Source organism: Ostrea edulis, chromosome 7, assembly GCF_947568905.1.
Source record: "Ostrea edulis chromosome 7, xbOstEdul1.1, whole genome shotgun sequence".
NCBI classification, from domain to species: Eukaryota; Metazoa; Mollusca; class Bivalvia; order Ostreida; family Ostreidae; genus Ostrea; species Ostrea edulis.
Genome location: NC_079170.1, coordinates 41,385,054 through 41,401,255, shown reverse-complemented (window position 1 = coordinate 41,401,255; position 16,202 = coordinate 41,385,054). Strand labels below are relative to the sequence as shown.

General features: G+C 35.2%; 1 protein-coding gene and 1 pseudogene across 1 annotated transcript; one reads left to right on the top strand and one right to left on the bottom strand.

Annotated features, from left to right (window-relative positions):
- The first annotated feature begins 4,188 nt into the window (after positions 1-4,188).
- LOC125648732 (cytochrome P450 1A1-like) lies at positions 4,189-10,579 on the top strand. The gene is made up of 2 exons (XM_048875734.2): positions 4,189-4,329; positions 6,283-10,579. The coding sequence occupies exon 2, from the start codon at positions 6,289-6,291 to the stop codon at positions 7,789-7,791; it is 1,503 nt and encodes a 500-aa protein (XP_048731691.2). The 5' UTR covers positions 4,189-4,329; positions 6,283-6,288; the 3' UTR covers positions 7,792-10,579.
- A 3,419-nt stretch (positions 10,580-13,998) lies between these two features.
- LOC125653293 (cytochrome P450 2C31-like) lies at positions 13,999-15,718 on the bottom strand (annotated as a pseudogene).
- Between the last annotated feature and the right edge of the window lie 484 nt (positions 15,719-16,202).

Here is a 16,202-nt window from a genome sequence, read left to right as displayed (position 1 = left end):
CAGGTGCCATGGAGGAGTAAGCATCCCCTGTCGACCGGTCATACCCGCCATGAGCCCTATATCCTGATCAGGTAAACGGATCTAAATCCCACTGACAGCATTTTGCTAACAATTATAACAAAAGTTTAAAAGTCATGCGTGTCCTATAAATATTGTTGATGAGCTGTATAACAATGTTGACTTCATTCAAATGGACGACAACAGGACATCAAGGTTGAAATGGCCTGGGGATATATAACAAAGTGCGTAGAAAACATTTATTGTTAAAAAAAAATATTACACTTTTTATAACTATCATGACTACTGTGGTAAAAATTAGAAGATATATTTACTATTCTTTTGTCATTTCATAAGTTATTTTAGTCGTCAATGAACTCCATAATTTCGTCTGTTTACTCTCGAGCATTGTCGAATTAACAATCATCACGTGAACACTTTTGTCCACAATCTATAGATGCATTTTGGAATCGTTGTATATTGACGCTTTGAGATAATAAAATGTATACTTACTTACACCATTTACAACGTGCACAGGTCGTAATAGCCAAAACCAAAAGGAGATGTACTGATGTATTCCGCATTTTGGAGTATGATAAACTAAAATATAATAGATGCCCTCAGCTCGGGTTTTAACTCGGAACGGACACCCTTGGTACAACCCTTGAACATGGATTTCATTGATAAACATTTCTAATTTAAGTACTAATGTTTCATTGGCAGTTCCTGTTACACCGTATGTCCATGCCACGACCAGGAAGGACGTCATACGAATAATATTCTATCGAACTTTGGGACGAGAATACAACCGGACACTTTACATGTATGCAAAATATATTATTTCCAAATAAACATGACCACCGATTTTAAGTAAACGTTATGTTGTATCATCGTTTGTACGGCCTAGTACTAGAACTGCATGTACGTATGTTATACTCACTAACTTTGTCTAATTCTTCTTTTAAAAAATCTTCTGACATTGATAATTACTATGCCAGTGTAATTTGTGCAAAATATTGAAGTATCATGGTCTCTGGGGATCAGGGTTAAAATAGGTCCTCAGCAACACTAGCTTGCTTGTCGTAAGAGGCGCCTGAATGGGGCGGTCCTTCGGACGAGACTGCAAATACCGAGTTCTCGTGTCACAGCAGCTGTGGCACGATAAAGACCCTTCCCTTCTCAAACGCGGTAAGCGCTGAGCAGTCCTTCACCGGTAGTGATGACGTCTCCATATGAGTGAAATATTATGGAGAGGGACGTTAAACATTATACAATCAATCAATCATGGTCTCTTAAAACTATGTGAACTTATAGAAAATACACCCATATAGCTGTTATTCAATTAAGTATCTTTTATATTTAGACATAGTGATTAGTAAAGTTGTAAATCTGAATTGAGGAATATATATAGATAACAATTATGAATGCTTAAATGTGAAATTTTAATAAACTATCTTTAATTGGAAATATAGAATTGGAATACTTTGTGATACATTAGATGAAATCCCACACAAGAGCGGGAAATCACTTACATGTATTAAAGGAAGGACTTTTTATAGCGTGTTTGAATTGTTGGGCGCATGAATTGAATGGACGATATCTTTAATTCAAACGAATTTAAGAACACATTTTGAATAATTGTGTGCATTAGTTATGTTATATCTCTTGGTATCCTATACGGTAAATAAAATTTGATTGTTAAAAAGTAACTTGGAGCTCGAAATTAAATGTTCCTTCTGTAACATAAATGACCTCTCCCCGTATTGAAAGTTAGATAATGATTTTACGACTACAATTGTAATGCACCATGCCGAATTGTTGAAAAAGGCAAAATGAACGGTCGTTCATATTTTCAAAATTTGAAACTCAGTATTGCGAATTTGTTCATATGGTAATTTTTGTCCAGTGGGACAATTTAATGGCAAAATTATGAATACATGTGGTTTCTTTTCATCAAACGCAATAATCGAAATGCACTTTATGAATCGCAAACCGAAAACTGTTATATTATATACAGTAGCCTGATTGCCTTTTTCGGACATTGCCACACAATGTACAGCCTAATGTTGGTAAATGTTTTCATTTTAAACTTATAAGGCGCAAACTTCCCAGAACAGTCCCGGGCCATTGGATATCTGATTTATCGGACGATGTTCGATTTATTACTTCTTTCAAGATCTGTTTGATTAGAGAACATGTTCAACCAAAATAAAAACTTTTTGAGCTTATCCATGTGTTTGTACATATCAGTATCTGTTAAGAAATTATTACAAAATGTCGTAACAGTGATTTCTATAATCACGGGGAAAAAATAAGAACATAGAAAATATCAGATTGTTATTTCAGGGTAGGTCATTGACAACGACAGTAGGTTTTTAATTAATTTTACGACATTACTAATTAAATAGATTCTGTTATAGCTTACGGACTTCACCTCACATATGGAACAATATTATAGGTGCAATCAGTAACACTAGAGCAAGCACTTCGGAGTTTATTGGCAAAATTTGTTAATTTATAAGTATAGGTTTTCAAATTAACAAACAACATATATTCATAATTGAAATAAAGAAAAAAAAAACAAATAAAAATCTAAGCTATTTATTCTCACATAATTTATTCGGAACATGATGTAATCAGGTCTATTTAGCGCGATATGTTAAAGCCCATCAAACTAATATTTGCAGGTATCATAACTATTTACAAATGCCATTAAATCTGCACAATAATTTAGTTTTTTAAATACTAAGAGTTAAATTCAATTCCTTCAAATTAAATACTATACAGTACATGTACAAACTGTATCAATTCATGTGCATGTCGGAGTACAATAATTAAACAACGTTTCATGATAATTTAGAGGAAACATAAATTAGGGAAGTAATGGAAAATATTTCTCATGTATCCTTAATTAAAATCATTCAAATGCCTGCATCAATTTAAATAAAATGTTTTAGAATAACACTATGTATATCTTGTAAACTCACCGGTACATTATTTTATGGAAGAGTCGCCGTGTTCATGTTACAAATCACTATGGCGAAATTTGTGTACTTATCTATTGTACTTTATGTGATCTTCAAAATCAAAGTATTATCCAACGTACAACAACAGTAACGTAAATATCGATTTGTAAGAGCGTGTTTCCATGGCAACGCGATGGTTGAACAATCTCAAGTATATTTTTTAGTAACATGGGTGCCAAAACACTCACCTTGGTAAATGTAGACATTTTCTGTAGAGGGGGCCAAAAATGACCCAAATCATGTATAGTCCTTTATTTGATTGACCTCTCCTAAGGGCATTGTCATTTATATTTGTATTACTATGAAATATTGAACATAGCAAACATTTGCAATGTACCTTTTGACAACTCATATTAAATTTATCAAACAGAGAAGGTACTTAAGAATGCATTTACTTTTCTTTTTTTTTAAAATTCATTAATTGCAGAATAAGTTGTGATATAAATACATTTTCTACGGTTATGTGCAGAAAAAAAATATATGCGTGTGAAAGATTCGATAAAAGTTAGCTTTTTCTGCTCTTTGGGCAGAGCTTGGAATTCGCATTTTTATGACATAAAAATATACATATTAATATAATGCCTTTAAATAAATAGGAGTTAAGTCATTTGTTTTGTAGTCCCTGGACCCATATCTAGACAGATATTGACAAAAGCTGTCACGTTAAATGTTAGGTGCCAAAATAGGACATCAAATTGTTTGTTTCTCTGCATCAATAGGCACAGCTGATCACGTAAGTGTAGTGCCTGTTTGTCGCGGTTTGGAGTGAATAAGTGGAGTCCCTGCACTCGCAATCATCTGTGACCTTCGTAGTGTGGCTGTACATAGGGAACTATTTATATGTAATTTGTTCATATACATATATTTAACGGAATGTACATGCTACGTGGAAAGAAAATTAAATTAAATGCGAATCCTTTGCAGAAGTACATCCATTCAATAATGTTTACTGTTATGTAAGAAGACATGTCTTGAACTATATCTATTTTCTAGTATATTTGTTAGATATCCTTTATTGCATAATATTTATTTCATGTAGCTTCTAATTTATTGGTAGTTTTATGTTTCGAGAGTGCATGCGTTAATGCTACCAATACACAACTGAATCTATTGATAGATATTCAAAACATAAACATTCAACACGTGACTTTCTTGTTACGCAAGCTAAACGAGGTCGTTACCTAACCGGAAAATGCCTTTTAAAACATTGCAGAATTGGAGATCTAAATGTTTTCAGTATTGAAACGGGGCTAAAACTTTACTACAGACTTACGGAGCCAAGAATTACGTTAGATATACTACTCAAGTAAGTATATGTGTTCTAAATTTCTGACATAGGATATATTGAAGCATATTGATGCATTCGTATATGATATGAATCATTCCACTATTGATTCCTTCAGTCATATTTCTCATAGTTATATGATTGACCACTGTTTGTTATCTTCACATTGGATTTGAAAGGGGCATGGCCACGATTTGTGCAGAATTTTATTTTTCCATCTTTTATTTTACGATGCTTAAATAAGGTATTTCTAATGGTCAGCAAAAATCTGAATATCAGTTGTCGAGTTACAAATGAGATAAAACACTCAAAATCCTTTGTTATGTAAACAAGGCTCGTGCCATATTTGTTTTTACATCAAGATTGTTTAATAGAAAATACCATGCTTAAAACAAAATGAGATGTGACTAACGCTAGAAACTGTATAAATGTGTTCAGAATTAACTTGTAAATTAAAATTCTGCTAGAAACGAAACTTTTACACGCATATGTAAACCATGTAAAAAAAAAACATGACACGGACCTTGTTTACATAGCAAAGTATAGTAAGCTCTGTATCTCTCATGTAACTTGACAACTGACATTCAAATTTTGCTGACCGTTAGAGATGCCTTTGTTAAGCATTGTAAACATTAAAAATGGAAAAATAAAATTTAAAAAATTTCATCTGAAATCGTGTCCACGTCAACTGAAATGAATTTATTGCTTGTGTCAAAAATGATATGATATTTATTTTTTCTTTCAAATTGCAAGTAATCGTTTGTATGGGGAAACATATGTAATAAAATTGTCCATACTACATGAGGTCGACAGTTTCAAATGAATACAGAAAACGTAAGTGGATCACATGAAATGAAGTCATTCCACCATGTTGAATTAATACTGAATCATCACTTATTAGTCATACATAGCAAGATAATTATCTCTAAGATGTACTTTACTACATGAATGCAATCACTAACACGACAGGTATGATCATCCAGCAGGGGATGCTTACTATTTCAAGGGACCTGATCCCACTTCTAATGCTTCCAGTTACGCGTTTTCCCTACTCTGAATCATGTAGTTTTTACGGGATTTATGATTGGTCGCAGTTTGTTTTTACTTTTTTATTAACAAAATGTACCGGTGAAAAAATATACTATGTACAATGTTTAATTATTGTTATATTTATTTTCATAACCATTTAAAAGTAGAAGGATTTGTAATACATATGTAAGTTGTTTTAAACCATCCTTTTTTGTATATTCAAATATAGAATATAATTGTTTAGATCAAATAAAACAAGTCATTATAAAGAAATGGAGGATATTTAAATGTTGATATTGTTTTAGTGTGTGACTTTTGTAATTAATTTAAGAATCACATGCTCCTGTGACGTCAATATCAATAGTGTATTCTAGTTGACAGTTTTATGAAAATGCATGTATGATAGAACAGTAAGAGTATGAGGGTTTTAAAAATGGATATCGACAAATGTACGCAATGAAAACAACTAGTGTAAATTACGACAAAAGTACTTAGCACATGAAGTGAATAAAAGTTCACCAAATACTGCGCTGTGAGTATTCTCTTAGTGAGTCATATTTAAAAAAAATGCAATACGATATTCAATCTAACGGTTTAGATCTATAAATGAAGCTAACTATGATAAATACTGTAGAATCATTTACTTCCACAGAGTCTTGATTTCGCGGATAATCATTTTTAGCTTCGTCTGCGGGTACGGGATTTCGCTGAGTTGCATATGGGTTGCATTAAAATAGCTTACATACTTTTATGTCACCTGATACGAAATTATGTGACCACGGACTAAACGGAAATAAGTACTGCTTGTGAAAATGTACCTTTACAGTATGTATAGCATAGAAAAAATTGAATTATATTTGCATTGTATCACTACAATATCAGTCACTTGCAGAACGTGATAAAAATGGTTGTCTACATGGATAACATTTTGCATTCTCATTTCAGATAAATATGGAGAAATTAACCAGCACCTCATCAGTAGTCCAGATGGTGGACATTTGGTCGATATTTGCATTGGCTATTATTGTTTTGCTTGTAACTAAGTACCTGATGAACGGAACACTTTCCCCTCCGGGACCATGGGGCCTCCCATTCATAGGTCATTTACTATTCCTAGGGAAAGATCATGCGAAACAATTTCAGCGCTATCGAGAAGAATTCGGTGATGTTTATCAACTTCGTCTGGGTGTTTGGCCAACAGTCATCATCAGCGGCTATCACACAGTAAAAAAAGTATTGAGCGAACAGTCTGATAGTTTTGCTGCAAGACCTGCATTCAATTCCTTTAAATTCATCAATAAGATGAGAGGACTAACATTCAGCTATTTTGACCAAAGGTATCTTCTGCATAGGAAAATAGCTAGCACAGTTCTCAAGGAATATTCTAGTAGAATGGAAGAAATTATGCAGGAGGAAGCCAACAGAATCGTAAGTGATTTCCTTAATGAAAATGGTCGGCCTTTTAATCCGAATAAAGTGGTTACAGAAGCAACTGGAAGCATTATTTATCAGTTTTGCTATGGTAAAGGAGAAAATATTAGGGAAGATAAAGACTTTTTGGAGTTGTTGGAAAATCATAAGAACTTTAAGGAAATGGCTAAAGCCGCTAATCCCACAGATGTTCTTCCTTGGACGCAAATTTTCTTTCAAGAGAAAGTTCGAAAATTTCATAAGTTTATCAGGAAAGCACAGCATTCTCGTGCAGAGAAATTTCAAGATATTTTGGAAACATTTGATCCGAAACATATGCGTCATGCTGTGGATGGCATAATTTCGACCTCTATCAGGTATGGATTGGAGGATGAGCCAAATGAGGTTGGCTTAACAAAACAGGATGTCTTTACTCTGACTGGAGATTTCTTTGGAGGTGGATTTGATAATACATCTACAACCTTGTGCTGGCTACTTCTTTATATGGCAGAGTATCCAGTTGTTCAAGCGACAATTCAAAGAGAAATAGATAATGTCATTGGACAGAAAGGCATAATACTCTTAGAAGATCGCGAGAAGATGCCCTTTACGGAGGCTACAATTTTTGAAACGATGCGTCTCTCAGGAGTTGTGCCATTAGGACTTCCTCACTGTGCAACAGAAGATGTCTTGGTAAATCGGTATATCATAAAGAAAGGGACTCTCGTCTTTTTCAATCATTATTCCGTTGGTCATGACAAGGAGTGGGGTGATCCTTTTGAATTCCGACCGGAACGGTTTTTGGATTCAGGGGGAAAATTGATGAGAGAGAAAACAGAGAGCGTGCTTGCCTTCAGTATTGGACGCAGACGGTGTCCTGGTGAAACCTTAGCTCGCAACGAACTTTTTTTGCTGTTCGCTACTGTTCTATGTAAATGTGACATTAGCAAACCAGAGCACGAGAACTACGATTTTGAAGGAAACTTTAGTCTGACATACTCCCCCAAACCTTATAATATTTATGTTTGTTCTAAGGAAAATTAGCGGTTTTGATGTCTGTGGGTTTGAAATTATGATGTTGAAATTGCAGAGGTGAAAAGTTAATATCATGAAAAAGTGAAAATAGCGAACATTAATAAATCTCACAACTCCTATAATAAACACAAAATTAAAAGTAGGATATACAGTGTTATGTGAAATAAATTGTCTAATTGTAATGTATGGCTTTTTAGCTCACCTGAACCGAAGGTTCAAGTGAGCTTTTCTGATCGCCTTTTGCCCGTCGTTTGTCTGTCTGTCCGTCTGTCTGTTAAACTTTTCACATTTTCGACTTCTTTTCCAGAACCACTAAGCCAATTTCAACCAAACATGGCCAAACGCATCCTTGGGTAAAGGGCTTTCAAGTTTGTTCAAATGAAGGGCCATGTCCCTTTCAAAGGGGAGATAATCACAAAAATGCAAAAATAGGGTGGGGTCATTTAAAAATCTTCTTCTCAAGAACCACTGGGCCAGAAGAGCTGAAATTTACATGAAAGCTTCCTGACATATTGCAGATTCAAGTTTGTTCAAATTATGGCCCCCGGGTGGTAGGATGGGGCCCACAAGGGGGATCAAAGTTTTACATACAAATATATAGGGAAAAACTTTTAAAATCTTCTCAAGAACCACTAAGCCAGAAAAGCTGAGATTTACATGAAAGCTTCCTAACATAATGCAGATTCAAGTTTGTTCAAATCATGGGCTCCGGGGGTTGGATGGGGTCACAATAGGGGATCAAAGTTTTAGATACAAATATATATGAAAAATCTTTAAAAATCTTCTTCTCAAGAACCAGTGAGCCAGAAAATCTGATTTTTACATGAAAACTTTCTGACATAGTGCAGATTCAAGTTTGTTCAAATCATGGCCCCCGGGGATAAGATGGGGCCCCAAAGGGGATCAAAGTTTTACACACAAATATATAGGGAAAAACTTTTTCTCACTAACCACTGAGTCAGAAAAGCTGATATTTACAAGAAAACTTTCTGACATAGTGCAGATTCAAGTTTGTTCAAATCATGGGCTCCGGGGGTTGGATGGGGCCACAATAGGGGATCAAAGTTTTGCATACAAATATATAGGAAAAATCTTCTTCTCAAGAACCACTGAGCTAGAAAAGCTGATTTTTACATGAAAACTTTCTGACATAGTGCAGATTCAAGTTTGTTCAAATCATGGGCTCCGGGGGTTGGATGGGGCCACAATAGGGGATCAAAGTTTTGCATACAAATATATAGGAAAAATCTTCTTCTCAAGAACCACTGAGCTAGAAAAGCTGATTTTTACATGAAAACTTTCTGACATAGTGCAGATTCAAGTTTGTTCAAATCATGGCCCCCGGGGGTAGGATGGGGCGACAAGGGGGTCAAAGTTTTACATACAAATATATAGGAAAAATCTTTTTCTCACTAACCACTGAGTCAGAAAAGCTGATATTTACAAGAAAACTTTCTGACATAGTGCAGATTCAAGTTTGTTCAAATCATGCCCCCGGGGGGTAGGATGGGGCCACAAGTGGGGGGGGGGTCAAAGTTTTACATACAAATATAGGAAAAAGCTTTAAAAATCTTCTTCTCAAGAACCACTGGGCCAAAGAAGTTGACATTTACATGAAAGCTTTCTGACATAGTGTAGATTCAAGTTTGCAAAGGGTAGTTTGGGCCATAATAGGGACTAAGGTTTTACATGCAAATATATATGGAATGTCTTCAGATATGGGCCAAGGTGACTCAGGTGAGCAATGTGGCGCATGGGCCTCTTGTTTTTTATAGCAAATTTAATCGGCCTGAACAATCAGAAATGCCAAGGGACATTGATTTCCAGTTCTTACGGAGTCGTACAGGGGATATGTTAGTAATGAAACAGTTCAAGACAAATATCTAACAGTAATTATGCTTACGTATATCGCGATGTTGTCCTTTCTACTGGATCATTATTTTAGAGTAAAATCAGGTCCACCATATGGAAATCAATTTTCCGCAGATTTTAAATAAAGTTATGCAATATGAAAAAAATGCCAATTATCAGTAATGGTAGCCATTTTGTGCAAAAAGCACTTGTACGGATTCATCTCGTATCTTTGTGCACATTGTAGAAGGGATTGATGAGCAATTACTCTTCTGACGTTATTTAATCTATATGCAAGGAAGCTCACATAGTATACATTACAATTTATGTGAATTAATGATCACAGTTCTGCAAGAACCCTTTAACAATGCCGCACAGTAATCAGTATTCTCCCCGCCTAATATGAGTGTTGACATTTAAATGCACCGTGGTGCAATGTTTGCGACACAGATAATTCAACCCCTTGTGCTCTATCACAAGGTACTCGAAGGGAAATCATTCACGTCTGTGAAAAGTATGTTCAAACAAAATATATCTAGCTTACTACATGATCCCCTGTCTTCCTATCATATTATTGCTATTATTTTACAAAGCAGAAAATGTAGACTCATATACATGTCTATCAAGAACATTACCTCCTGTCTGACGTATTTCATACCACTTGTTTGCCGTTCATTACACTCTGATTTTAAAACGGACAAATCCATTTACCTGATGAGGGCGGATGTAACCGGTCAACAAAGGGGTGCCTACTCCTAGGCAACATATCCTACCTCTGGCATATAGCGGGGTCCGTGTTTGTCCTTTTCCTAAATTTGTATCGTTTATGGTATCAAGATATTGATTACTGTTTGGTATCTTCACTTACGTGCACTATACCATATTACTACTTTCTAAATGAGATAACATTTTATGAATTGAAGAAATAAAATTGTTTTTCATTGTACATGCGAGTTTTCTATACTTTGATTCTTCCCCTTAAAGGGACTGGTTCAGCATTTTTGAAAAAAATATATTTTTCATTTTTGATGTTAAACATTAAAAATATAACTCATTTAATGTTGCAGTCAAAATGTTGACCTTCTGAATCCAAGAATAAACAGGTTGGGAACACTTCCCCTATAGCGAGATATTCTCGCTAAAACACGATTATCCCTCTTTAGCGAGAAATAAACATTACCACAAACAGGTGTTTTTGCGTCTTCATTGAAAATAATGTCAAATCCCGTGCAACGTTGAATAAGTGCGACACGCACTCAACATGATGCGAATGAAATTGACAACATAGTCATGAAATTGCATGTCAAAGTGGCTGCGTAAAAGGGAAGCAGTCTGAAATCCAATACACATCGTGAGTGTTTTTGTTTTGATTAATATATTTGCAGAAGTATCACACATTTTAGCACTTTTTCTTCTTTTCACGTGAAACACAAAGAGATGTATTCCACGGGTGTTTTTCTCGGTTGTACAGAATATATTTATTCTCGCTAGAGAGGGATAATCGCGTTTTAGCGAGAATATCTCGCTATAGGCGAAGTGTTCCCAACCTGATAAAAGCATCATTTAGCCTTAAAATATGTGTAATGTTAACAAAGACTCGTGTCTTTTAATGTATACAAACAAACAAGTGAAATATTGATTTTGTTATATAAAGCATCTTAATTTTGCAGTCACAAATTTTAACTTTAGATGACACATTATATCCAGCGAATGCCTGAAATGTGAAAGATATAATAAACTTAGATCAATATTCATTTCTTTTGAAAATTTTGTAAACAATAACATACCACGATCTTTGTTTACAAAACAAATAATACACTCTCTATAATGAGCTTCTGGGATGATCTATAACCGCAATCTTTATGAGAAATATTTTAAACGCATTAATAGACAGTGGGTTTTGATCATTATTAGTTAAAAACAACATTTTTGGGGGGAAGATCGTGAATCAGTCCCTTTAACCTATACATTTCTTAATGACTATATGGCTATATTACGTCAAATAATATGTGCATTTATTTGAAAATGATCTGAAATGTATCTGAAAAGTTCTGAAGCAATCTTTGCAGATTGTCATCAACTATTATCTATTTTACTTGCTGTCCCAACATTATGTTGCTTTGCAATATTTCTCTATGTGGATTGCGAAAAAAATATTTGAATGTGATGGTTGCAATTTTGAAATCATTTCTAAATCATTAAACCTAATTATGGAGTGTATTGCGTTCTCAATTTGAATACTACTGTTATTAAGGAGGCCCATCTTTTCTGTCTCAGTGCAAGGAATATCCACTGGATAAGTCAAACAAATGACAATGGAGGCCTTGTTTTCTCCACGGAAAGCTGTTATGATACGATTTAAATAGATTGATAGAATAATGGACATATAGGAAGTTATATATGCGTTTGAAACTAACCTCTTAAGAAAGCATGGCGATTGATAAAGAAACAGAGATATAATCGAAGGAAAGCAGTGTGAGCAACAGTATACAGTTGTTGACTGAGGTCACCACTGGTCGAGGGTAACCAGCTGCCGAAGGCCGCGGATAATTGCTTCCACATACTCCACTGTTACTGAGGCATGTGTCATCTTCTGATGTTTTGGCTGTTCATTGCACTGCCGCAAAAATGTAAAATCACATTAGTTTGCAGCTTAAAGAATTCAGAGTTTTATTAGGAAACTCATCATTGTGAAATTGTACGAATGGTTTATTTATGATGGCGTTTCTGTATCTGAACTAGGTAACGGCAATGTATTCGATTTCCAATGCGAATTTTGACAAGTCTGCATTTTGAATGGTATGGTGGCATATTTCTACCACCACTTGTTAGATAATTATGTCGAATTGTCAAATGTTGTTGTGTGTCGCATATTCAACATAAAAACGTGTCCATGCCCAGTTTGTACCATCCAGTTGACGACTATTTTTTCTGACAAGTCGGCATAAAGATCTGAAAAGTCAGCATAATCATCTGACAAGTTGATATGACTTTCCAGGAAGTCGTAATAATTATGAGAGTCGCCCACTTCTGCATCATAATTTTATTGAACGTAGACATGAACGGCGAACTGACAACTCAACTGTATGACAAACAGGATGATTGCAGCTTCTCCATCGTCAACTTCCCATATTTATGTAACAACATTCCATTATTACCTGCATATGGAGTTTATATATCTCAACTGATTCGATATGCAAGAGCTTGTTCTGTGTATAGTCAGTTTTTTAAATTGAGGTAAACTACTGACAAACAAGTTGATGGTACAGGGGTTTCAACAGTCTCGATTGAAGTCAGCATTTCGCAAATTCTATGACCGTTATAACGATCTAGTTCGTCAATACAACCTATCAATGGGTCAAATGCTGTCTGACGTATTTCATACCGATTGTTAAGCCGTTCTTGGAACACTGATTTTGATTGCGGATAACTACGTTTACCTGATCACGATATAGGGCTTACGGCGGGTGTGACCGGTCAACAGGAGATGCTTACTCCTCCTAGGCACCTGATCCCATCTCTGGTTTGTCCATGGGTTCGTGTTTGCCCAACTATCTATTTTGTATTGCTTAGAGGAGTTATGAGATTTATCACTGTTCGTTATTTTCACCTTGCATCTGACAAGTCGACATCATCATCTGACAAGTCGATATAATCATCTGAAAAATCGACATGTTTACTTGTCAGATTATTACGTCGATTTGTCTGAAAATTATGTCGACTTGTCAGATATCATGCTGACATGTAGATGGCAGTTAATGACATTAACACACTTTTATAAAAAGATAACGACTTCCGAGTCATTTCTGACAAATCCACATGAATATCTGACAAGTCATTCAGGATTTTGGACACAACAAATGACGTAAAATGAACATACAGGAACGAAGTTTTGTATACATGTACTTTCATTTTCTTATTATCTCAAATTGCTCCTCATAATCTTTGACGTCGTAGATCAAATTATACACCATATAACTGTATTCTTTGATCTAACGACACCAAATATTTATATATCCACAAATGTCAAAGTAATCCGTTTGTTAGGTTGGTCCACTAAAGTTGAATTTTCAAATTTGCCTTCGTTGCACTGATATAGAAAATGAAGTATGCTAATTATGATTGTAATGACCAATCAATGCAAGAGGAAGCAGTTAATAATACTGATACCAATACGCACAGAACTTCTATTTTGTATTTCATTGAACATAAAACAGATTATATTTTATTCTAAAAGTAATATTCATTTTTGCTCGAATAGTAACATGAATACAATTTCTTGAACATATTATATGTAATATATACACATATATATAATGCAGTTATAATATATACATGTACTACATATTTTAAAATTATGGCAAATTCTATTAGCATTAGTTCTTATGTCGCATAAGATACAAAATGCAAACTTACTTTATAACAGTTTCTGTGTTGAAATACATACTGGCTATGATTTAATTATACATCAACACAAATTTTAATTTGCTTTGATGCAAATGTGTTGCTCCATCCTGTGAATGTAACTTTACATAATCACATCGGTATGACAATGTATGGAGTGATCATTCATCTTGGATGAACACACAGTTCATACTCTTTGGGGTAGTAACTTAGCTCATACAGGCCTTCAAAGTCATAACTTGTATCCTCGGGTTTGCAAATTTTACAGTTTTGGAGCACAGTCGCTAGTAAGTAAAATATTTCGGCCTGTGCGATCATCTTGCCGACGCAGTTCCGTCGTCCGGCGCTAAATGACAACACATTGTCGACTTTTTGTTTCATCAAATTTCCTTTATCATCTAAAAAACGCCCTGGTTGGAACTCATGCGGATTACCCCAATATTCGTCATGCATAACAGAGATAAGGTTAAAGAAAACAACAGTTCCCTTCTCGATCAAGTTTCCTTTTACAAATACATCATTGGTTGCTTGGTGCGGAAGTCCCATAGGAACAGCAGGTGCCACCCTCATGATCTCTAGAATTGTAGCCTCGGTGTAAGGCAAATCATGTCGGTCTTTCACAGATAGAACTTTGTTTCTTCCTATTCTCTCGTCTATTTCTCTTTGTACTTTCAACTGAATGTCTTCATATTCAGCAAAATACATTAATGCCCACCATAAGGTAGAAAAGATTGTCTCGAATCCAGCGGTAAAAAAGTCGTCCAACGTGTCAATCAGCTGAGCCTTTGTCAGCCCCACTTCATTTGGGACATCTGTTATGTTGTTACTTCAAACAAGCATTTCGTATGCCATCTAATGCATGACGAGGATTATTTGGATCAAATGTCTTTATAATATCATCTTTGTCTTCCTTTCTGGTACACCTAGCGTTTTTAATCGTTTCCAAAAACTTGTTAAATTGATTCGGCATAATGTATTGCAACCATGGGAAAACATCAAAATAATTTCCCATTGCGAAGAATTCTTGGAATATTTCTTGGTCTTTCATAACTTTTAGAAATGCCGTATCATCTCGTATGTTCTCACCCTTTCCGTAACCGAACTGGTACATAATGCTCCCTGCGGCTATGTAAACTAAATATCTAGGGTTAAACGGTTTGCCTTCATTTGCCAAAAAGCTCGACACCAGTATGTTTGATTCGTCTCGGAACACATCTTCTAATTCAGATTTACTGTAACTTCCAATCTCTCTGATTACGCTACTGGCAATTTTTCGGTGAAGCAAGTACCTCTCGTCAAACGCACTAAAAGTAAGGCCCTTCATACCGCTCACGCTTTTCACTGAGAAGAACGGTGGTCGAGAAGCAAAGTGATCTGACTGATGTGCAAGGGTTGACTTCACGGTGTCTCTCCCACTGATGACAACGGTAGGCCACATACCGAATCGTAAACAGAACATATCTCCATACTCTTTTTGGTATTGTTTAAATTTATCCAGAGGTTTTGATCCAAGGAAAGGCAGGTGACCTACTACCGGAAGTCCCCAGGGCCCAGGCGGTTTTTGCCTCCATTCTAGAATAAGGTGTATAATAAAAAAGACGATCGAGAATATTGTTAACAATACCACAAAGTCAAAAATACTCTGGTTTGTTTCGGGATTCGTCCTCGTGAAGAGTGTCATCCTGTCTGAGAATTTAAAACGAAAAGTATCAAAGGAATTGTTCGAAAAGATTTGTGTAATGCCTGAAATACAAAACATGTTATCTTAGTCTTATATAAAGGGATAGGGTAGATAAAGTTCCTCTATTAATATGCATGTAACATGCACGAGTGCATCTAAATGTTAAAATATACCAAGGTGTTAAGTTTCTTTGTGTTTCTATCATATATCGACTTCAATACAACTAGATTTTCGTTGCCAGCCTCTGAGAGAGTAATATACATATCTATCAGAGTATCGATTGAAACGCCGTATAAACGAACAACTGTGTACCTAAGCATTAAAATCTTTCTCTGCTGTTTTATCCGATACAGGTAACAAACTTTGGAAAAAGTGTATTATGCATTTTTGTGCAATGCTTGCAACTTTCATCACAAGATAAAATAAAAAGATGAAGACAACGAATGGTGATCAATCTCATAACTCCTATAAGGAATACAGAGTA